At 37.0% G+C, this 23,406-nt stretch overlaps 1 protein-coding gene across 2 annotated transcripts in view; it reads right to left on the bottom strand.

The window, feature by feature from the left end:
- Positions 1-23,406, bottom strand: part of PDZRN4 (PDZ domain containing ring finger 4) — a 551,428-nt gene that overhangs the window by 26,089 nt on the left and 501,933 nt on the right. For both annotated transcript variants that reach the window (XM_006865304.1, XM_006865305.1), the window contains 2 exons: positions 2,755-2,853; positions 180-242 (listed from right to left, as the gene is read on the bottom strand). In XM_006865304.1, the coding sequence (XP_006865366.1) occupies positions 180-242; positions 2,755-2,853 (162 nt within the window). The remainder of the gene's footprint in view (positions 1-179; positions 243-2,754; positions 2,854-23,406) is intronic.

Genomic DNA, 23,406 nt, shown 5'->3' with positions numbered 1-23,406 from the left:
TGACTCAATAATTCTCACAATTTTTACTTAAAATCAAATGTTTCTAAATGGCAGCTCTTTATTTTGAAGGTGCTAATGTCCAAAAGCTAAGAAAAAACCTTTTATCTAACATTTTTGAAGAAACAAAACCAAGAAAACTGTTGGAGGGATCACAGAAACATAAGAAAATAATCACATACTTGCAAAATACGGTCTCCTTCTCGAATCCGGCCATCTTTGGCAGCAATGCTATTTGGATCTACCTATAGTACAGAGAGGATACACGTTTTCAAATGGCTATGCAGTATCTCCTATTCCTCCCCATACCAAAAAACAAAACTCCAATATGGTCTTTAAAATACATTTATAAAAACATGGTTCAAAGTTTTCCATTGATTAATGACAGAATATAAGACAGATTTTCTTTTTTGGGGGGTCAAAATCACTGATCCTAAGAGTGAATGGACTACTTTGAAATCTGTGATGATAAATTAAAGAATGCTAGTGCAGAACTCAATCAGAAGGTCATTTTCCCTATCCTTAGTCATTTCTGTCACTCAATTGTAAGACACGGTCTTTTGCTGACTAGGATTCTCTGGAGCCAGGAATTTACTTTCTACAAAGGTGATTTTTTTCTTTTTCCCTTTTGGAGTCCTGGTGTGGCTCTGTAGGATAAGCACTGGACCACAAGGTCATTTTGAACTGCAAGGTCGGCAGTTCAAACTCACTAGCTACTCCTTGGAAACCCTTTACAAGGTCACTCTCTGAGTTGGAAACTACTCAACGACGCTTAACAACAGCAAAGATTGTTTTTAAACCTACATTAATGATCTTAGAAAAGCTGAAAACTACAAGTCCATATTTATTTAGGGGGTTTCTTTCTAATCATATTAGTTTTGATGAGATTTATATTCTAAATTTCTGAAGAAATTCCTAAAATCCTGTCTGTGAAGATTACTTCTAGGCAACAATTGACACATAGGGTTAAGTGTGCTAATTATGCAATTATTTTTATATAAATAGATATTTAAGACTCTATTACGAGTTTATCAACATTTATGGGCCAAACATGAGTGATGACTTTTGAGTGGGGGTAATTTCAACTATCACTTTCGAATCATTTATTTAGGCTTATACCATCAAAGACTTTTTACAAGCAAAGTATTTCAAGTTTAGCATAATGTGGCCTCATCCTAGCCAGATTTCAGATATTATTTTCTTACTGGCCACATAATAAATTAGTCTTAAATGGTTAATGAAGAACAAAAGACACTATAAGTATATGTAAAAGGTAAAAAGAAAAACATTTCTTCAAGATACATCTCAGATTTTTTGGGTTTTGTTTTATCTTCCCTTAATAGTGAGGACCAAAATGGGAAAATATAAATAGCAAATTAAAGAATTCTTATACGGAAGTGATCAATTCAATCAATTGAATGTTATTTAGAAGTTGTTCACAATCTAAAACTCTGTCTTCAGAGCTGTAATTATATATTAAACTCCTATATTCCCGTCTTTGTATATACTACAAAACAGAATCCAGCAGACGTTTCCTTATACTCCTTATCACTTCCCTGCCTGTGATGATCATAGCTGTACATTTAAAAGAGGGAGACATCAAATATTCATTGCAAAACACAGTCAATAAATTATTTGGTTAAATGATGAAGAGTAACATTTTAGAACATCAGTTTAGTTTTCCATGTGCATTATTGCAGTTTTGCTTCCATGTCCTAAACAAATCTATGTTGTTACTAATTGCTTTGAGTTGGTACCCAACTCATAGATAGCAGATTATACCATTGTGATCCACAGTATTTTCATTGGCTAGTTTTTGGAAGCAGATCACCAGGCCTTTCTTACTTCTCCCTTTTAGTCTGGAAGCTCTGATAAAATCTCTTTAGCATCATAGCAGCACATGGCCTCCTCTGACAGATGGATGACAGGTAAACATAGAAATGCAACCTGGGTCTCCTGCATGAAAGGTGAGAATTCCACTTCTGAATCACCAATGCTTCATAAAAACTCTAAGACCAATGAAACAAGCATTGCTATGCTGTTTCCAGTTGAGTCAACAGACTCAAAGTTAAGTATTTTACTAGGATCATAGCCAAGAAGACTTGGAACAGAATGGAACAGACATCTTCATCTAGTTTTCAAGCCCTGCTCTGATATTTTAAATATAAAGTCATTCTTTAGGGCACTTTTAATTACCCATGATAATAATTTTGTTTCATATTCTTTCACAGTAACTGACACCCAAGGGTGTCTCATATTTAAGTACCTCACTTCCTGAAAGTGATTATGGCATTGAATAAAATAAACTAATAGACACACTCCTTGGGTATTCAAATTCATCAAGCCTGTCAGCATAGTAAAATATGTGATTATTGTGAATATTAGATTAAAACAATTAGCCACTGTTATTGTTAACAGAACTGAAATAAGACAGTGCAATGAAGGGACAACATGTTTGCCGATCAAAAACTCGACTCAACTTTCTGGATGCTTAAGGGAATTTATTTAAATTTAGATAATGTTATCACTTTTATATTTTCTATAGTGGGATTATGTGGTGAAAGCATCCACATTAAACAAGCTTATAATAATTACATTACTTGGGCAGCATAATTTACTTTCCTAATTGAAAGTGACAAGTACTGGAACATGGCCAATTCTTCACATTCATGCCTCGGAAGGATTTTCTCATTGTGAGTCATTTCACTCCATGCCATGCAGTCTCCCTCGTTAATCCCCCTTTGTGATATTTCTTACCTCGCTGACATAAATGCCGGTGTCTTCTTCATCATCCGTTCGGTAACAGACTGTCAGGCCCAGCTTCTCCTGACTGCTAACACGACACAACTCAACCTCCTGAGAGAACACACAGAGAACAACATTTATCTCAGTGCGGAATCCCACAGCACTGTCGCTGATATGCTTTGGTTACCTCATGGGAAGTTTTAGTTAGGCTCACCCAACATTTGAAATTAGTTTATGTTACCACTAAAATTACTTCTAAATGTACTTTTGTATATTCAAGCCAATGGTTTAAAGTTGGAGATGTATACAATTTGGTTTGCATTAAATCCTAACAAACTTAAAACACTTTTAAAATCATACAATTGTATATATTAAAATTTGTGCAAATTGATGAACTGAATCAATTAAATACCTGAGAATGTCACAGTAGGTAGTCAAATGTTCATGAAAATAATTGCGTTCATGTATTTTGATTTGTATTTTAGTAAAACTTAAAAAAAAAAAGACCAAATGCAATGAAAGACATGCTGAATTTTCTTTATCAATTTTCTTAAGTTTCATACAATATGATAACAAAAACATGTTTTGTGTAGCTCAACCCAAGGTTTCCTATTATTTTGAAGATGCTCTTGCCCTTGGAAAGAAATGGGTTCATTCAGGCTGAAGGGAGAGACATCAACAACCATATGGAGTAGAGGAAATGATTCAAAATGTAGCAGTAAATGAACAAGGGAATACATTTCCTGAAACACATGGCTAAGGGGCTTGAAATGTCAGCCTTGAATTCATTGCCTGATTTATGTTCAGTAAAATAATAATAAATTCCAGTATACTTCATTTTTATATAATGAAATTGACTTGTACTGCTTTCAGAAGCATATGACTTCAGGATAAACACATCACATAATTTCAAGTAGAAAAACACACATTGGTGGTCTAATCATCTCCATTTGGGATGGAGAAAACTCTTTAGGAAATTATCAGATGAGAAAGAACGAAGTATATTTAACATAGAAGTGAAGTCTGGACCAAGTTTCTATAATGTACGCTCATGGGAACTGTCTTGTTCTCTGCTTTCCTTCCAGAGCTAAGATAAGGAATAGTCCTAGTACAGGTACTGTAAAAATGCTACTAGAATGATGATTGGTTTTGTTTAGAAAGATTTTTTCTCATATGTAGTTCTTTGTAACTAAGTAGTCTTTCTTCTTTGTCTGAGATAGAGTTTGTGTATGTGTATATGAGTGAAAGCAAAACTTTGAAATTTAACAATAATCAAATATACATTTAACTGTCTAAGATTTAAAATAGTTACTGATACAAACTGAAGAAACAATTCATTTAATCTCAAAGAACAGAATACTTTTCCACAATGTTCAGCTTTATTTGAAGAAGTATCCATTATTTTATATGTCAGTGAAGTCCTTGTCATTGGATAATAACCATTTATTTTAATGATATGTTATAAACCACAAGTAAATCTAAATCAATTGTGGACTATCATAAGCTCCAATGGCCAATAACTTCACAGGTAATAGCAAATAAAATGAGACAAGTCTGGCAAATTGGTGAGATACATGAAACCATGAAGAATGCTAACTTGCTAACTGGTGGGCAAAGATAGCCTAAATTACACTGCAGTGGTCTAAAAGGTATATGCTGAAGACTGAAGGAAAACAATGGGAAAGATTCTTTCACTTAGAGGAAGAATAGGAAATGATTTGGTACTCGGAGTAGAAATATACTCACCAAGCAAGGTTCTTTTTGAAACTGACAATAATTAATGATTCCAGAGGGAAAGAATACTTGATTAAAATTGTAACATTAAGAAGAAATTACAGCAATGAGAACAGCTTCCATTACAACAACAAGGTATACGGTTAAGGACTAAAGGTTCTTGTGATTCCTAAGAGGCTGATAAGAAAACCTAAACACTCCATAAAGAACTGAGATTGGGACCTTTAAATCAAGGCAAATGAGGGGCTGCAGTCAAAGCTGAAATCCACTGATGTTCATTGCCCTGCCAATGGCACCGAAGAAACTCCCTATGCTGTGGGAAGGCATTTTCAGTATAGAGGATTGCTTTCGTGTGTGTTCCCCCGCCCCCCCCCCCCATTCTTTATTGTGTACCATAGCTTTGGTATTTGTTTAGAAGAAGTACATAAAAAAACGTTGCAATAAAATTCAATGTCTATTAAGTCATATTTATACATTGAAGCATACACTTGAGAGTCAAAATGTCTTCAATTCTATGCCAAAATAATTTATTAGCAGCTACCTGAAGACCATTTCATTGTAGCAGGCAAAGGTGGCTTTGCAAAAACTGATGATCTGATATTAAAAGAAAAAGAGTAGAATCCACCCATCAGACTTTAAAACTACAAATCAAAACATTTACTCAAGGACTCACAGAGGAAAAGAAACCAAGATGCTGGGATCAAAATGAGTGTTCGATAATGTCATGGTATTGGATATAGGCAAAACTGTGAAATAGGTCAAAGTTATCTGCGTCTTCTGTCTTTTCCAACCCCCTCCCCTAACACCTTTTTAAAGTCACTCAATAATCACCTATTTCCTTTTAGCTTCCCCGAGTCCCTGAAGCATGCCTTTCCAGGTAACCTTTGAAATTTTAGTTCTGCTTTTTTCCATTTTCTGTAGCAAAATTAGGATTTGGTGTTGTCTTCCATTCTCTCATAAGTAGTTTTCAAGTGATAAAAATAATTGATAAATCTCTTTTGAGGGGATCTTCATTAATAATTACTTAAAGTGTGACCTGCTCAGTTCAGTTCATACTAAAAATGGCTGCAAAAATGAAGTCTTAATTCAAAGGACTGATCTTCCAGCTGTGGGACTTTTGCACTGAAAGATACCCAAGCAAGCTTTTTCAGATGTCACAAACCACCTAAGACACGTCCCAAGTGTGAAGTTGCATTTCTTTCTTTGGTCGAAAATGTCTCATTGAAACATACATTTTAGAATCAAAGTTAACTTTAATTCTATGCCAAAATAACTTATAAGCAGCTACCTGTGGACCATTTTGTTTGTATGAGGCAAAGGTGGCTTTGCAAAGAATGATAATCTGATAGGAATTCTCTAGCAGAGGTTTAATTAAGTATTCTCTTCACAGTGCACACGAGTCTCTGACTTCTGAGGAAACAACCTCTTGGTAATAGAGAATGTTTCCCTAACAACTTTCATACTTTCCCTCTGTCACTAGGAAGCTGTTTGATGAAAAACATAAAAGTGAAATGCTATCTCTGTACATTTTCTCCGTGGATACAATTCACAGGCATATACAAATCAAAGCAGAACCTTCACGGATGGCAATGCTAACCATCTATAAGTTATTTCAGACTGGAGCGGAGGGTTCACTTCATAAACATAGCTAAGACTACACTAATTCTGACTTAAATGTGCTTTAAGATGCTATGTTCTGGAAAGGTGTAAAATCTCTGAAAAAAGAAATACAAATCAAATCACAGTATGAGAGGATCTGATGTTATGTAGATTGAGGGGGGAGTAGATTAAAGTTAGTAAAGGGTGTTGGGAAACATCCTTCTAATTAGTGAATGACAAGAATAGATTTTTACATAAATCATTTGTAGTATAGTGCTTTGAACTGTTTATGTTTTGTGATTGGGTATAGGGAGGGACATGGGATCATGGTGACTCTGTAGAATAATCACTGGATTGCTTAATTACAAGGTCAGTGGTTTGGGCCCATTAGTTGCTCCTCAGGAAAAAGATGAGGCTTTCTGCTCCCATAAAGATTTATAGCCTCAGATATTCTATGTGCTGTGAATTGGCATCAACTCAAGAAGAAGAACGGACCAAAAAAAAAAAAAAAATTAAAAGGAAAAAAGGACATTTTACTTTCTATATAAAGGACTCTCCTGCAGGAAAGCCAAGGCTTTGAACCTCCTGAAATGACTTTTTAAATTAAACTCACACCAAACTCTAAGGAACTCTGAGGCACACACCATAAAGGTTTTGTCCTTTAAGTGAGACAATTCAGAAGCAGGTGGCATTTCTCAAGTCTGACAAAGAACTAGGGCTAGACAGGCTGGTCATTGGTACTAGTCGATAATCAGGGGCAAAGGACATCGTTGTGTTCATATCTTTATTGTTACTTAATTTGTTCTTTTGACTTTATTTATAAGACGATGTATTCATTTCTATATAAGCTTACTATACCTCCTGGGCAGTGCAAATCAGGTAATGGTATTTAGTAAGGAATAAAGAACAAAACCACTGAAATACACACATGGCTAAGACAAAAAGCATTTCAGATTCCAACAGCTCAACCTCAAACATTTCATAAAAAGGTTTTTCAACGGTAACTAAAGCTCATTTTTGTAGAACCATTAGGGGGCAATGCCAAGTATATGGCCTTGTCTTTTCCACTAACACATCCTTAACCTTAATTGTAATTCAGCTTCTTTTTTTAAACAATGTTTTTGTGAAATATGGGCAGCTTTTGATACTCGCTGGGCTTTATGGAAATAAAGCAGCTACAGTTTTCTTGATTTGTTTCTCCCTGTGGATTCTGAGTCACCTTACACCCAAACCAAATTTATTGCCAACCAGTTGATTCTGACTCATAGAAACTCTACAGTTTATGCATGTTAGGTTGGAATCAACTTTCTAGTTAGCAGTAAAGCACTTTAACCACTGTGCCATTCAGGCTCCCCCTGAATCATCTTGGTTGTTATTATTGTAAAGTGCCATCTAGTCAGTTCTGACTCATAGCCATCTTATATAGGGTTTCCAAGGAGTGGTTAATGAGCTTGAACTGACAACCTTGTAGTCTAGCGCATTAACCGACATAAGTGATGTCAAGTCAATTCTGACTCATAGGGACCCTGTGTAGAGTTTCCAAGGAGTGGCTGGTGGGTTTGAACTTCCAACCTTGCAGTTAGCACTCTAGTGTTTATCTTACAGTGCCACATCTTAGGAAGTCACAAATTAGCTATTTTAAATGGATTTTATACCTCAGCAAAGAATGAAATACTAATTTTGCCTATTCTACTAATTATGGAGAAAAGGGATTCATGATGGCAGTAGTCAATAGTTCATGTCATGAATTCTAAACAAGGAATCAAAATGGGAAACTTAGAATCAAGGCAAGTGAGAAATAGTCCACATTTTGTATCATCACTTCTGTGTGCCAACTAGAGAATATAGCAGACTGCAGGGAAACCTGTCCATTTAATAAGTTTCCATCAAAGCTAGCTGTAAAGAAAAACAAAAGAAAATAAACAAAAACAAATAGCGCATGTGAGGAAACAGGGGAAAGTTTATAACATATATGGGTTTCCTCCTATGTTTTGTGTTTTCAGTAGGTACTAGAATCATGTGATTTACTTCTGTAAGAATCCAGAAGTCCGGAGGTTTTTACAGGTGACTCTTGAGTATTGAACAAATATTATAATGATCATTAATTAGCTTTCTAATGGCATTGCTAACTATCCTTAGTCATTTGTGACTAGATTTTTGTGACTTAAAATTAGTCATGGGGGTCTCCATCAAAATAGTTTAAAATGTCATAACAATTTGTAGAAAAGAGTATTCTTAAGATAGATTTTATTTCCATAGTTGATTTACTTTTAAAATACCTAATTTAAGCACTTCACTCTCTGATCAGCTTTGATATTCTTGTATTCCTACTCCAGCATTTTTGTTCTCTCACTAGACCTTAACCTATTTATTGACCTTTATATTTTTCTCTATCAGTAATTCATTCATGTTCTTACTTCTCTCCGTACTTCACTTAGAATCCACAATTAGTCATTATAATCTTTATAAAATTCTACAAATCCCTTGTCACTCTTCCTCCATTGTATCATCAACAAACTTCCAATCATGTTTCTGCTCAACTACTCATTTCCTTTGTGTCCTCACCTGAACAGGAATGTGTTCCTAGAGGAAAACCTTCAACTCTTCTGATCACACTGAATGCTTTCACTGCAAATTCATGACCACAAATCTCGAACACTGCCCAACAATTACACTGCATTTCCCTTGTCAAGTTACTTCCCACTTCCAAAACAATCAATGTCCTACTTAGTCCTTTTTTCTCAAATCCCCAACAAAACCTGCTCACTCTCCATTGACCCTCTCCTCATAGATCACTGGATGCTAGTAGATTATTATCTCCATGTTCTCATCTGCCAGACTGGCTACAAAAATCTCTTTTCTCCTTAAATCAGCTACAGGACCCTTTTTATCCTTTTTCTTATCCAAGCATCCTGCTTGATACTTCATGGGAAAAAAAAGGAAACTGCTTCATCTTCCCTCCATTCAGTCTATCAACTTAGATGCATCAGTACCCTTTCTCTAGCTTGGTCCTCTATTATAATGAAAGAAAGGTCTCTGATCATATCAAAGGCCAATCCTTCCACTCATGCTCTATAAATCATTCTTCTTTAATTTTCTGAGATTTTTTTCCTCATGCAATCATCCCCTCTTCCTTGCCTGTATTATCAGTTTCTCTTTCTTTATAACCACTCATTTGCATATATAAACAAATATGCCCTAATATCATGCATTTGGATGGAGACAGAGGAAACCCAAAAGAGAGGGTGTTCAACTTTGGGGTGAGGGCTGCTGGGAAGACTATGCAAAAGTGACTTGAAAGAGATCGTGGAATTGAGATAATAATCGAATTCACCAACTAGACTAAAGTTCCACACAGAGGAAACTGACTCTGCAAAGGCACAGAGATAAGAAACAGCATGCCTTGTTTCAGGAGTTTCAACAAGAAATGTGTGTGGAGTTTAGAGTTTAAGATTGGGATGTTTGGGAGGCATGATGAAAAATAAGTCTGGAAAGTAGGCACAGTCCAGATAATGGAAAGATGACTATACTATATTAAGTAATTTGAACTCTATGCAAAAATTTAAAAGGAGACATTCGAGGGGAAATAAATTAGTCAGACTTGCAGATTAGAAAGATGACTTTTAGCAGTACCATGTTGCTGTTAAGTGTTATCAAGTAGGTTCTGATTCACAGTGACCCTGTATAGGCTTTCGAAGGAGCAGCTGGGGAGTTTGAACCACCGACCCTGTGATTTAAACTGACCTTGTGGTCCAGTGCTTATCCTACAGTGCCAACCAGTAGCATAGTAGGTTAATTTTAGCATTTAATTTCAGTGTTTAGTGTTTAAGAGACCAGTCTATGCAAGAGAAGGTAAAAGCAAGCATTAACATATCATTTGTAAATGTAGTTACTTTTCTTTTCCTTTTATAAAGGAAGAAACATAATGGGTTAGTAACTTGCACAAAGTCACACAGTGAGTCAGTGGCAGAGCTGGATGTCAAGCTACGGCCTGAATTCCAAAGAGCACCTCCTGTAGACAGTTCGCTCTTATTTCTCAGGCCTCAACCTGAATGTCTGGTTCTAGATGACATCCCACCTCCTCACTCCTTCTGAACTACGACTCCCCAGTGCTCTCTCAAACTTCATTGATGCAGGGTAACATCCTGGCAATTGAGCTTTTCCTTCTTTTTATTAGTAGATTTATATTTTATGAAGTTGATTACTTTTTATTTTCTGTCCTGGTGACATGCTGCAGGATAAGAACTAGACTGCTAACTACAAAATCATCAGTTCAAACCCACCAGCCGCCCCTTGGCAACCCTAAGAGGGTCACTATGAGTCAGAACGGACTCTAATGGCATTTAACAACAACAATGCTACGCCCAGACCTTTATCTGTCATGTTTACCATTATATCTTCCATGCCTTAGCTATGGAGTAAAGCGATTCAGTTTCTTTAGTACATACAGTGCTACTATGTCTTCTTTGCATTCTGAGTACAAGGAAAAGTATGGAGTACTTTGGGAATCTCCTACAAGATTTGTTGGATGAATTTATTGCTCTAGTCTGAGGATGGAAGTAGGGTAAAATTGCTTTTGCTGTATTTGTACCTTGTAGAACTGTAGTGAGATAAAGTAGAGTAAGTTCAGAAAGCTCTGCAAACAATAAGCATGACTGACCCGTTACGGCGCTAGAGGCTAAGCACAGGACCTCAAGGTTGTTTTGAAGCACAAGGTAGGTGGTTCATACTCACCAGCTGCTCCTTGGAAACCCTATACTGGGATAGCTATGATTCCAAATTGACCCAGTGGCACTTAACAACAACATCTGTCTTGTAAGGAGTCCTGGTGCAGTGCTGTAGGATAAGAACTGGAATACGAAGTGTGTTTGGCTTAGGATTTAAGATTGAGGTGTTTGTGGGGCATCGTAGAAAATAAATCTGGAAAGGTAGGCAAGGTTGGCAGTTCAAACTCACCAGTCACTCCTCAAAAACTCTATACAGGGTCACTATGAATCAGAACCAAGTCTATGGCTCTTATAAACACTCTCTTATAATCTGTGCTAGTAAGAAAAGTAATCAAATATAATGAACTGTAACAATCAAGCAAATTATATGCAAATTATTGTGTGGCACTGTAGGATAAGCACTCAACCTCAAGGTCAGTTTGAACCACAAGGTTGGTGATTTAAACTCACTAGCTGCTCCTTGAAAACCCTATAGAGGGTCTCTATGAGTTGGAACTGACTCAATGATACTTAACAAAAACAGCAACAATTCATTCGTAAGAATTCCTCTAGCAGATTCATTTACTCACTTGGCATTTTTTGTATATACCTGGCATCAGCATTGGATTGTGAACCACAAAACCGGCAGTTCAAACCCACCAGCTGCTCCTCAGAAACCCTATACAAGGTCACCATGAGTCAGAATCGACTCGAAGGGACTTAACAACAACAACAGTGTGCCAAAGAAGGACTCCTGGTGGCATGGTGGGTTAAGCAGTGGGCTGTTAACTGCAAAGTCAAACCCATCAACAGCTGAACAGGAGAAACAAGAGGCAGGCTGCTCCTATAAAGATTTCCAGTTGTGGGAACCCGTCATACGGGGTCACTGTGAGTTGGCATTGACTTGATGGCAGTGCTTTGTTTTTTTATGAGCCAAAGACTGCAGTCAACATTGTAAATGGTGTATGTATTAAATGATGTACTAAATGTTTTGTGAATAATATCTTATTTAATTTTACAACCATCTGACAGGTAGCATAGTACATAGTAGCTATTTCTGACCCATCCAGCATTCATTCTGTCTCTTTTTTTGGAAAACTGAAGAGTATCTTTTTCATAGAACTATAGCTTCTTATACGTTTGTTCAGGGCTGGTTCCATCTCCAGGGGTGGATAAGTGACCTCAATATTAGCCACACAGTGAATTTTATTCCCTAGCCTTAGTGATCATTTCAGAGATGGTCATATGATCCAATTTAGGTCTATCAAAATCAATCCCTAGACTTTTGTTGAAACTATTGGGATAAGAACACTTGTGTTTTCTGTTATACTTAAACCTATGAGAATATATATCCAGAGGAGCTCAAAGCTTTGTCTTGCTACCCTGTAGTGACCAAGGAGAGACTGAACAAAACAGGAAAGCCAACTGATGGAGAAACACATTATTTGAGCTCCTAGATCAATATACACCGGAAACAGATAACCTTTGGAATGCTCAGCTTTTAAAATCAATAAATCTTCTTAAATAAAAAATTTTAAAAAATTGGTTTCGGTATTTTTTCTCTTGTAATGGAATCCCAGCTGATTTTGGCTGACCTTGCAGTTCAAATCAAGCTTGTGATCCAGTGTTTATTCTAGGCTGCCACACCAGGATTTGGGGAAGTATGAAAGAAGTGCATTGAAGGCACTGGCAAAGAATAAAGCTTCAGGAATTGATGGAATACAAATTGGAACCTTTCAACAAAGTCATACAGCACTGGAAGCACTTACTCATCTATACCAAGCAATCTAGAAGACAGCTCCCTGGCCAACTGACTGGGAGAGATTCATATTTTGCCCATTCCAAAGAGAGGTGACCCTACAGAATGCAGAAACCATTAGACAACATCATTAATATTACATGCAAGTAAAATTTTGCTAGAGATAATTCAAAAGCAGCTGCAACACTACATTGAGAGGGAACTACCAGAGATTCAAGCTGGAATCAGATGAGGAAGCGAGATATATCACTGCTGATGTCAAATGGATCTTGGCTGAAAGCAGAGAATTCCAGAAAGACATTTACCTGTGCTTACTTGACTACGCAAAGGCTTTCAATTGTGTGAATCATGACAAGCTTTGGACAGAATTGCAAAGTATGAGTATTCCAGAACACTTAATTTTGCTTATGAGGAACCTGTGCATTGACCAAAAGGCAGTTGTTCAAACAGAACAAAGGAATACCAAATGGTTTAAAATTAGGAAAGGTGTGCTACAGGGTTGTATTCTTTCACCATACTGATTCAATCTGTATGGTAAGCAAATAATCCAAGAAGCTGGATTATGTGAAGAAGGACATGGCATCAGAATTGGGGGAAGACTCATTAACAAACTGTGATATGCAGATGAAACAACCTTGCTTGCTGAAAGCTAAGAAGACTTAAAATATTTACTGATGAAGATCAAATACCACAGCTGAGATACTGTTGTTGTTGTTAAGTGCCCCGATTCGTAACCACTACGCTACCAGAGCTGAGAGACTAGAGTGAGGTAAATGTTCCTTCATGACTAAAAGGAGACAACTAGAGAACTGCTGTATCCTAAATTGTTTCTGATCCTGAATTGCACCCTATAAACTTCCCTAATCAACCCCATAATCATGAGTGTTGTCTGTAAATTCTCTGTGGCCATTGCAACAGATTATGAAGTCCAGTAGAGAAGCAAAGTGCCCTGGGAGGAATGGTTGGTTTCAGTAGAAGATTAAAAAGGGTAGAAGGTAGAGGTGTAACTGAATTGTGCCTAATAGGAATCGGCCTTGGGCTGATGTAGAATTTCATTCTCATTCATCTTTGTGTAGTCACAGAAGGTCAGATCAGACCCTGCCTCCACACAATTTAAGCAGTTATCGACAATATTTACAACAGTTTTTAAAAAAAGGTCTTGGGGAGAAAAAGGAGACAGAAGTCAATATACCCACCACTCTTCTGTCAGTTTTCTGTACTGCGGTGGCTTGCAAGTTGCTGTGATTCTGGAAGCTATGCTACCAGTATTTTAAATACCAGCTGGGTTAACCATGGTGGAAAGGTTTCAGGTGAGCTCACAGACTAAGGTAGAAAGAGAGGTGTACTATGTCTGAATATTTTGTAGGTGAAAACCTATGACTATCAGTGGAACACTGTCATATAGCACCAGATTATTGAACAGTGAAACATGATGAAGAGCACCAGAGTATTGTCAGATATCATGCCAGAAAATGCCCTCAGGTTGCATGGAAGGCACTCAAAATACAACTACAGTAGTTTTGCCTCCTCAAAGTAGAGTTGATCATGATGACACAAATGGAGTAAAGCTTTTGGGACACTCATTTGCTGATGGGGCACAACTCAAAAGGAGAAGAAACAGCTGCAAATATCCATTAACTATTGGAACACAGAATGTACTAAGTATGAATATAGGAAAATTGGTAATTTAAAAAATGAAATGCAATGCATAAACATCAATGCCCTATGAATTAGTGAGCTGAAATTGACTGGTATTGGCCATTTTGAATCTGACAATCACATGGTTTACTATGCTGGTAATGAAAAGTTGAAGAGGAATGGTGTCACATTCATCAGCAAGAAGAGCATATCAATATCTATCTTGAAGTATACCACTGTCTGTGACAGGATAACAACCATACGCCTACAAGGAAGACGAGAGTCCTGTTGAAGCTCTGTAGGTAGCTGGACTGTAAGGTTGGTTTGACCTACAAGGTCGGTGGTCCAAGCTCACCAGTCACTCCTTGGAAACCCTATGCATGATTGCTATGAGTTGGAATCATCCACTTGACAGCACTTAACAACAATAACAAGGAAGACCAGTTAATGCAACTTACACCATTCACTAAAGTCAGTGATGATGATATTGAAATAGCCTACCAATTTCTTCAGTTTGAAATTGATCAGACATGCATTCAAGATGTTTTTATAATCACTGGAGATTGGAATGCAAAGGTTGGAAACAAAGAAGAAGGATCAGTGGTTGGAAAATATGACCTTGGTGATAGAAATGATGCTGGATGTCCCATGATAGAATTTTGCAAGACCAATTACTTGTTCATTGCAAATTCCTTTTTTAAACAACATAAAAGATGACTATACACATGTACCTCACCAGCTAGAATATACACAAAGCAAACTGACTACATCTATGGAAGGAGACAATAGAAAAGTTCCATATCGTATCAAAACAAAGCCAGGGGCAAACTGTGGAACAGACCATCATATGCAAGTTCAGGCTGAAGTTGAAGAAAACTAAAGCAAGCCCACAAAAGCCAAAACATAACCTTGACAGTATCCCATCTGAATTTGAAGATCTTTAAAGAAAAGGTTTAATGCATTAGACATGATTGGAGACCAAAGGAATTGTACGATGACATCAAGAACATCATACAAGAAGAAAGCAAAAGGCCATTAAGACAAGAAAGAAGAAAAAGACCAAAATAGATGTCAGAAGAGCCCCTGAAACTTGCTCTTCAGTATAGCGATGCTAAAGCAAATGGAATAAATTAGGAAGTAAAACAGCTAAAAAGAACATTTCAAAGGGCAGTTCAAGAAGACTAAGTCAAACATTGTAATGAAATGTGCAGAGATTTGGAGTTAAGAAACCAAAAGAAAAGAACACACTCAGCATTTCTTAAGTTGAGGGAGCTGAAGAAAAAATTCAAACCTCGACTTGAAATATGGAAGGATTCTATAGACAAAATATTTAATGATACAGAAAACATCAAAAGAAGATGGAAGGAATACACATAGTTACTGTACCAAAAAGAAATGGTTGATGTTCAACCATTTCAAGAGGTAGCATATGATGAAAATCCAATGATACTGAAGGAGGAAGTCCAAGATGTACAGAAGGCAAAGAACAAGGCTTCAGGAATTGATGGATTAAAATTGAAATCTTTCAACAAACTGCTGTGGTACTGAAGGAACTCACTCATCTATGTGAAGAAATTTGGAAGACAGCTACTTGGCCAACTGATGGAAGAGATCCATATTAGTGCCTATTCCAAAGAGAGGCGACCCAACGGAAGCTAAAGATAATTCAAAAATGGCTGCAACAGCATACTGTCAGGGTAATGCCAGAGGTTCAAGCTGTGTTTAGACAAGGATATGGAACAAGGGATATAACTGCTGACGTCAGATGGGTCTTGGCTGAAAAAAGAGGATACAAGAGACATTTTTTACCTGTGCTTTATTAACTATGCAAAGACTTTCGATTGTGTGGATCATGACAAGCTATGAACAACATTGTGGAGAATGAGTATTCAGACCACTTAATTGTGCTCATGAGGAACCTGTACATAAATCAAGAGGCAGTTGTCCGAACAGAACAAAGGAACACTGAATAGTTTAAAATTTAAAGAAGGTGTGTGCCAGGGTTGTGTTCTGTCATGATACCTATTCAATCTGTACGCTGAGCAAATAATTTCAGAAGTTGGATTATTTGAAGAAGAATGAGGCATTAGGATTTGAGGATGACTAATTAACAACCTGCGGTATGCAAATAATACAACCTTGCTTGCTGAAAGTGAAGAAGACTTAAAATACTTACTGATGAAGTTGAAAGACCACAGCCTTCAGTATGGGTTGTACCTCAGCATAAAGAAAACAAAAATCCTCACCACTGAACCAATAAAAAAAATCAAGAAAAGTGAAGAAAAGCCTGAAGTCAAAGACTTCACTATGCTATGAGCAACCAGCAACACTCAATGGAAGCAGCAGTCAGAAACCAAATGAAGTATCACATTAGTCAAAACTACTGCACAAGTTCTCTTTAAAATGTTCAAGAGCAAAGATGTTAGTTTGAAGACTAAGGTTCACTTGACCCACACCATGGTATTTTCAATAACCTCACATGCATGTGAAAGTTGGACAACGAAGAAAGAAGACCATAGAAGAATTGATGCATTTGAGTTACGGTGTTAGAGGAGAATATGAAAAGTACCATGGACCTCCAAAGAACAAACAAATTTGTATTGTAAGAAGTATAGCCAGACGCTCCTTATAAGCCAGGATGGCCAGAATTTGTCTCTCATACTTTGGGCATAATATCAGGAGGGACCAGTCCCTGGAGAAGGATATCATTCTTGGTAAAGTGGAGGGGCAGTGAAAAAGAGGAAGACCTCCAAAGAGATGGAATGACACAGTGGCAGCAGCAATGGGCTTAAGGGTAGGAACAATTGTGAGGTTGGCACTGGACCATGCAGTGTTTCGTTCTGTTGTACATAAGGTCACCATGAGTTGTACCAACTTGTTGGCACCTAACAATAACAACAGTCAACATACAATGTGGGGTTGTTCATCTGACATAAACTAAAGAGTTAGGTAATTTGGATTACTGGGAGGAAAGCAAGGACTTGTTTTTTCTTATATTCAACCCTGGCTGAAACATTCATTTCTTTTGTTTTATTTTTTATTCTGATTAAATTCTATACAGGAAATTAATATTCTAATTTACTTCATAGAATTATTAAGAAGAGAATTTTAGATGCAATGTAGCTCATCATCCATCTTTCATAAATGGAAGTGAATTACAATGAAATTTTGCTATTTTAGTAGCAGAGCTAAGAGCAGAGACCAGACTTCTTGACTTTCATTCAATTGCTCTTTTCACTATTTACTTTGCTGGTTCTTAAACTCAGTAATTCTCACCTGAGATGGAGGATTGGAGAATGCAGGAAGGGGAGTGTGTTGAGGGTGGCAGAATCATTGTACAGAATGAGAGATGATGCCGAAGGAGGAAGTTATACAGCTGGGAGGGGTAGAGGCAGGAAGTAGGCTGAGAACCTAATGAATACTGTAATATAAACTGAATCAGGGTGATGAATATAGAACCCACAGGGGAAAAGGGCTTGAGATGAAAAATTGATTAGTATCATTTCAACCCTTAGCAAATTTAAAAAGCAGAAAAAGGCACACTCAACTTTTATACCTATGCATGTCCATTTTCTGAGTGACTGAAAAATCTATTGTCATTGTGTTAGTACTGCTTTTTGCCTGGTCCTAATGTTTTATTGTTGTCTCCACTCTTGACATTTGTGAAGAAGCTGTTTTTTTTTTTTTTTTTTTTTTTCTTTGAATTACTGAAAATAGCATTTTCAAAAGACAGTGTTAACAACATTTCTTAGATATTAGCTACGTGCTTTCTGCAAAAGTAAATAGTCAATAGGGACAGAATGGCACTTTGTGTTTTGGTAGTCCCTGATTCAATGCCTGCACTTCTAAGTTATATTCACTATCTTGCTTTGCAATTGGCTATGCTTTCAGTAAAGGAGGCCAGCTATAGTGATACTCTCTGCTGTTTGGGATGCTGTTTAACAGTGAAAATTAAATCATTTTAACGTAGTGGACATTTGCTTGTGAAAAGCACTATATCCTTTACCTAAATGTTGTTGTTATTAAGTGCCATCAAGTCAGTTCCAACTCATAGTGACTCTGTATACGGTTTTCCAGGAGTGGCTGGTTAGTTTGAACCACTGACCATGCTATTCAAAAGAACTTGTGGTCCAGTGCATTATCCGACAGCATGACACCAGGACTCAATATAGGTAAACTACAAGCATTGTGAAGGAACACAAGTGAAACCATTATAAAACAATTCAAAGGAGTACTTTCAAGGGAATTTAGTAAACTAAGACAACCATACCCAATTCACTGCTATGAAGTCAATTCTGACTCTTAGCTACCCTATAGGACAGAGTAGAGCTACCCCTTAGGATTTCTGAGACTTTAAATTTTAATGGAAACAGACAGCCTCATCTGTCTCCTGTGGCGAGGCTGGTGGGTTTGAACTGCCAACCTTGAGTTTTGTAAGCCCAGTGAGCCACCAGGGTTCCTTAAACTAGGACAAAGCCGGGTTAATACCAACTTTATGTGACAAACTACAATGCTAAAGCTTATCACTGCTTTACTCAATGGGAAACAAAGTCAATGCATCCAATAATTTGGAATGTTGGAAACCCTGTTGTTATGGATTGAATTTGTCCCCCACATCCCAAATACATATTGTAGCCCAAGTCTCTGTACCTGTGGATGTGATCCTGTGTGGGTTTTCACTTCCTCTATTTATGTGGCCATATCAGAATGGGGTGGATCTTAAATCTAATCACTTCTGATTTTTCAAGAGCAGAATAGAAATAGGCATACACAGACAAGGGGAAACACTTGCAATGTGAGACCTGTCCACAAGCAAACAAACACCGAGAATTGCCAAAAGATACCGGAAACTAGTAGAAATAATCTATGTTACTGAGACCCTTGGTTTGGACTTTTAGCCTCAAGAGCTGTGAAAAAATTAAATTTCTATTCTTTAAAACCACCCACTTATGGAATTTCTGTTATAGCAGCATTAGGTGGTTAAGAACTTGTCATATTTTGGTGCAGACATTTAACATTTCTTCTTTGCTGCTTCTTATTTGGTAGTACAAAGCCAGCTTCAAAAACTTCAAGGACAAATTCCATATTTTTTTATTCCATTTTCCCACAAACTTTCTGGAGCCCCCTCGTATATGTGGGTAATGGCAAAGAGGTAAAGAAGGTAGAATTGGGGCTACAGGGCTGCAATCTAAAAAATCTAAGATAAACCCAAGATGGAGTATGTTTAGGTTTACTATGACTGAAAGACTGCCTTACAGGATACAGAGAGAAAATTAGAAGGTTGATTGGCAGTGAACTTGGGTTAACCAAAAATAAACAGAACCTGGGGACATGTTAACACAAACTGTCCTTTGCACTTGAATTGAAATATTAGCCTAATACATCAGGCATAATTTTGCCAAATCATGTTTAATATTTGACCTACATGCTGTAAAGAGAAATAATTTATTTGCAAAATATTGCAAACCCACTGTTTTATTTTATTTTTTCTTATGTGGAGTAAATAATTGTAAAAGTTTTGCAGAAATTGCAAGTTTTTCCATATTGTAAAATATTGCATCTAATAAATCTGTGTTCCATGAAGTAGATCAAAGGCAGGGCAAAATCTAGTCACATTCTTATAGCCAACGTTAACACGTTGTTGTTAAGTGATGTCAAGTCACTTCTGACTCCTAGCTGATGGATTCAAATCAACCACCTTTCATTTAACAATCCAGTATCAATCCAACAGAGCCACATTAGTTGAGAACATTATTCAGTAGTAAATTATGTTTTCTCCACATTACAAAATGCAGTGTTTTATTCTAGAATTTGGTGGTCAGTAAGAACTTTGATCTATAAGATAAATTATTAAAATCTGCTTGGTGTTTTACATCTCCAGATTAGTACCACAGTATATAATAGAAATAAGTGTCCTTATAAATATATAGTTAGTAATCCTAATTGATAGGGGATGTCTTGAATCCATGCATTATTTCGTATTTGTAGGTTCTACATCCACTGGTCATGATATCAAAGTGTTCAGAGAACTCATTTAGCAAGACAGATTTTAGATTTTCCCTTTTCCATATATATTTTGAGCCAACTCTGCTAGTTAATTTTTTAATGCAAGTGACATGAAATGCATTGCATCTTTATTGTCATGGCAATAATATTCTAATAACATGCATGAAAACCAATGATTAGACCAGTATATCTCCTCATCTGATGAATGAGGAAGGGAGGGACTACATTTACCTAGCTCAGATATATTATCCATTGAATTCCAGACTGTGTGACGCCCATGCCTGTGTTGGCACAACAGAAATTTGTCAATCCTCCTCAGAACTTCTCTCTATTTGAAAAGCATTCAGGAACTTTTCCAGCATGTATTATTAAGGAGACATAAAAGGGAGATTAACAATGCAGAAGAAGAATGGGAAATAAATAAACCTGTTGACAAGATGAACTTTGTTTCCATCAGCTGGTTACTGGAGCAGGAAAAATAGGATTTGCTAATGAGACACTAGGCATTACAAGTTTTTTCTAAGCCATTTATTTATATTGGGGACTAGGCAGCCTTCCCTCTGGTCATCATAACAGAAAAAAAGAGCAAGATTTTTAACCTCTTTAAATCCCACAAATGCCATAATAATTGCTCCTAAATTGTTTTGTTTTTTCTCCAGTTCTTTTTCTTGTTTGGTAAAATGGCACTTTTATAGGATCAAGGATATTCACATAACCTATACAAATATTTCTGATTTAACCAAGAAAATTAAACTCTAGAAAAACAGATTTATTAAAAAGTCTAGGAAAAGGTCATAAAATGTTGAAGTGAAAGGTTTGTGCTTTGCTTTCACTTTTGTCTGTTCTCCAAAAAAAATTTTCTTTATTTTTTTCTTTATTTTTAAATCAAGAAATAAACTTTGTATTTTAAATACATTCTCAGAAAGGGAAAAAGTACATTTTGGAGATATATGTGTGTTCCTATATACTAAAAGAGTTTCCACAGAAAGCATATGTTGTTGTTTTTGTTAAGTGCTGTCAAGTCAGTTCCAACTAACAGTGACCCTGTGTAGGGTTTCAGAAGGAGCTCTGGTAGTGTAGTAGCTAAGAGTCAGGCTGCTAACCCTGAGGTCAGCAATTTGAAACTACCAACCATTCAGCGAGAGAAAGATGAGGCTTTCTGCCCCTGTAAATATTTACAGCCTCAGAAATCCTATGCAGGGTTACTGTGAGTCAGAACTAACTCCACTGCACATCACAACTACAAGGATTCAGAGGAGTCCTGGTGTGGCACTGTGGGATGAAGCACTGGACCTCAAGGTCAGTTTGAATCACAAGGTCGGCAGTTCAAACTCACCAGCTGCTCCTTGGAAACACTATACAGTGTCGCTATGAGTTGAAACAGACTCGACTGCATTTAATAATATAGGGATTCAGGAGTCCTGGTGTGGCACTATAGAATAAGCACTGGAATACTAAACACAAGGAGAGCAGTTCAAATCCACCAGCCACTCCTCAGAAACTCTATGTAGGGTCCTATGAGTTGGTACTTACTCCATAGCACTTAACAACAAAAATAGGGTTTCCAGGAGTCTTCGTGTGAGGCTGCAGAATAAGCACTGTACTGCTAACTGCAAGGGTAGTGGTTTAAACTCACCAGATTCTTCTTGGAAACCCTATACAGGGTGATTATATATATACACACACATATACATAGCGTAGTGGTTACGAATCGGGCTGTGAACCTCAAGGACAGCAGTTCGAAACTATCAGCTGTTCTGTGGGAGAAAGATGAGGCGTTCTGCTCCCGTAAAGATTTACAGCCTCAGAAGTCCTGTGCAGGGTCACAATGAGTTGGAACCAACTCCACAGCACATAGCCACTATATATATATACACACATATGCAGTTAACTATTTTTATTATATACTATATATTAGTATATCATATTATATGTAAGTATAATATATAAGTATATTGTGTATATAAGTATATTGTATTTATTGTATTTTATAAGTATATATTATTGTTAAGTATTAATATAAATTGAATATTGAAAATTATATTAATATAAATTGCCAAGAAATCTGTAAGACAACTATCTGGCCAACTGATTGGAAGAGATCCATATTTGTGCCCATTTCAAAGAGAGGTGACCCAACGTAATGCGGTAATCATCGGACAATATCTTTGATATCCCATGAGAGTAAAGTTTTACTAAAGGTAATACAGAAATTGCTGCAAGCATACATTGACATAAAACTTCTAGAGGTTCAAACCAGGCTCAGAAGAGGCTGTGGAAAGAGGGATATCATTGCTGAAGTCTGATGGATCTTGGCTGAAAGCAAGGAATACAAGAAATACATTTACCTGTGCTTTAATGACTACACAAAGTTTTTCGATTGTGTGGATTGTGACAAGCTATGGGCAGCATTGCGAAGTATGAGTACTCCAGAACACTTAATTGTACTCATGAGGAATCTGTACATGGGTCAAAAGGCAGTTGTTCAAACAGAACATGGGAACACTGAATGGTTTAAAACTAAGAAAGGTGTGTGACAGGATTGTATTCTTTCATTATACTTATTCAACCTGTATGCTGAGCAAATAATTCGAGGAGCTGGGTTCTATGAAGAAAAATGTGGCATCAGGATTGGAGGAAGACTCATTAACAACCTGGGATAGGCAGATGATACAACCTTGCTTGCTAAATGTGAAGAAGAGGTCTTAAAATACTTACTGATGAAGTTCAAAGACCACAGCCTTCAGTATGGATTGCATCTCAATGTCAAGAAAACAAAAATCCTCACCACTGGACCAATAAACAACATTTTTATCAATGGAGACAAGATTGAAGTTGTAAAGGACTATATTCTTCTTGGATCAACTATCAACAATCATGGAAACAGCAGTCAAGAAATCAAATGACGTATTGCATTAGGCAAATCTGCTGCACAAGCCCTTTTTAAATTGTTGAAGAGCAAAGATGTCAGCTTGAGGACTAAGGTGCGCTTGACTCAAGCCATGGTATCTTCAATAACCTCATCTGCATGTGAAAGCTAGACCGTGAATATGGAAGACCAAAGAAGAATTGATGCTTTTGAGTTATGGTGTTGGAGGAGAATATTGAAAGTGCCATGGGCTACCAAAAGAACAAACAGATCTGTGTTGGAAGAAGTACAGCCAGAGTGCTCCTTGGAGGCCAGGATGGCCAAACTTTGTCTCCCATACTTTGGACATATTG

Source organism: Chrysochloris asiatica, unplaced genomic scaffold (assembly GCF_000296735.1).
Source record: "Chrysochloris asiatica unplaced genomic scaffold, ChrAsi1.0 scaffold00077, whole genome shotgun sequence".
Lineage (NCBI taxonomy): Eukaryota > Metazoa > Chordata > Mammalia > Afrosoricida > Chrysochloridae > Chrysochloris > Chrysochloris asiatica.
The sequence above is the reverse complement of the archived record's forward strand: the minus strand, read 5'-3'. Positions and strand labels throughout refer to the sequence as shown.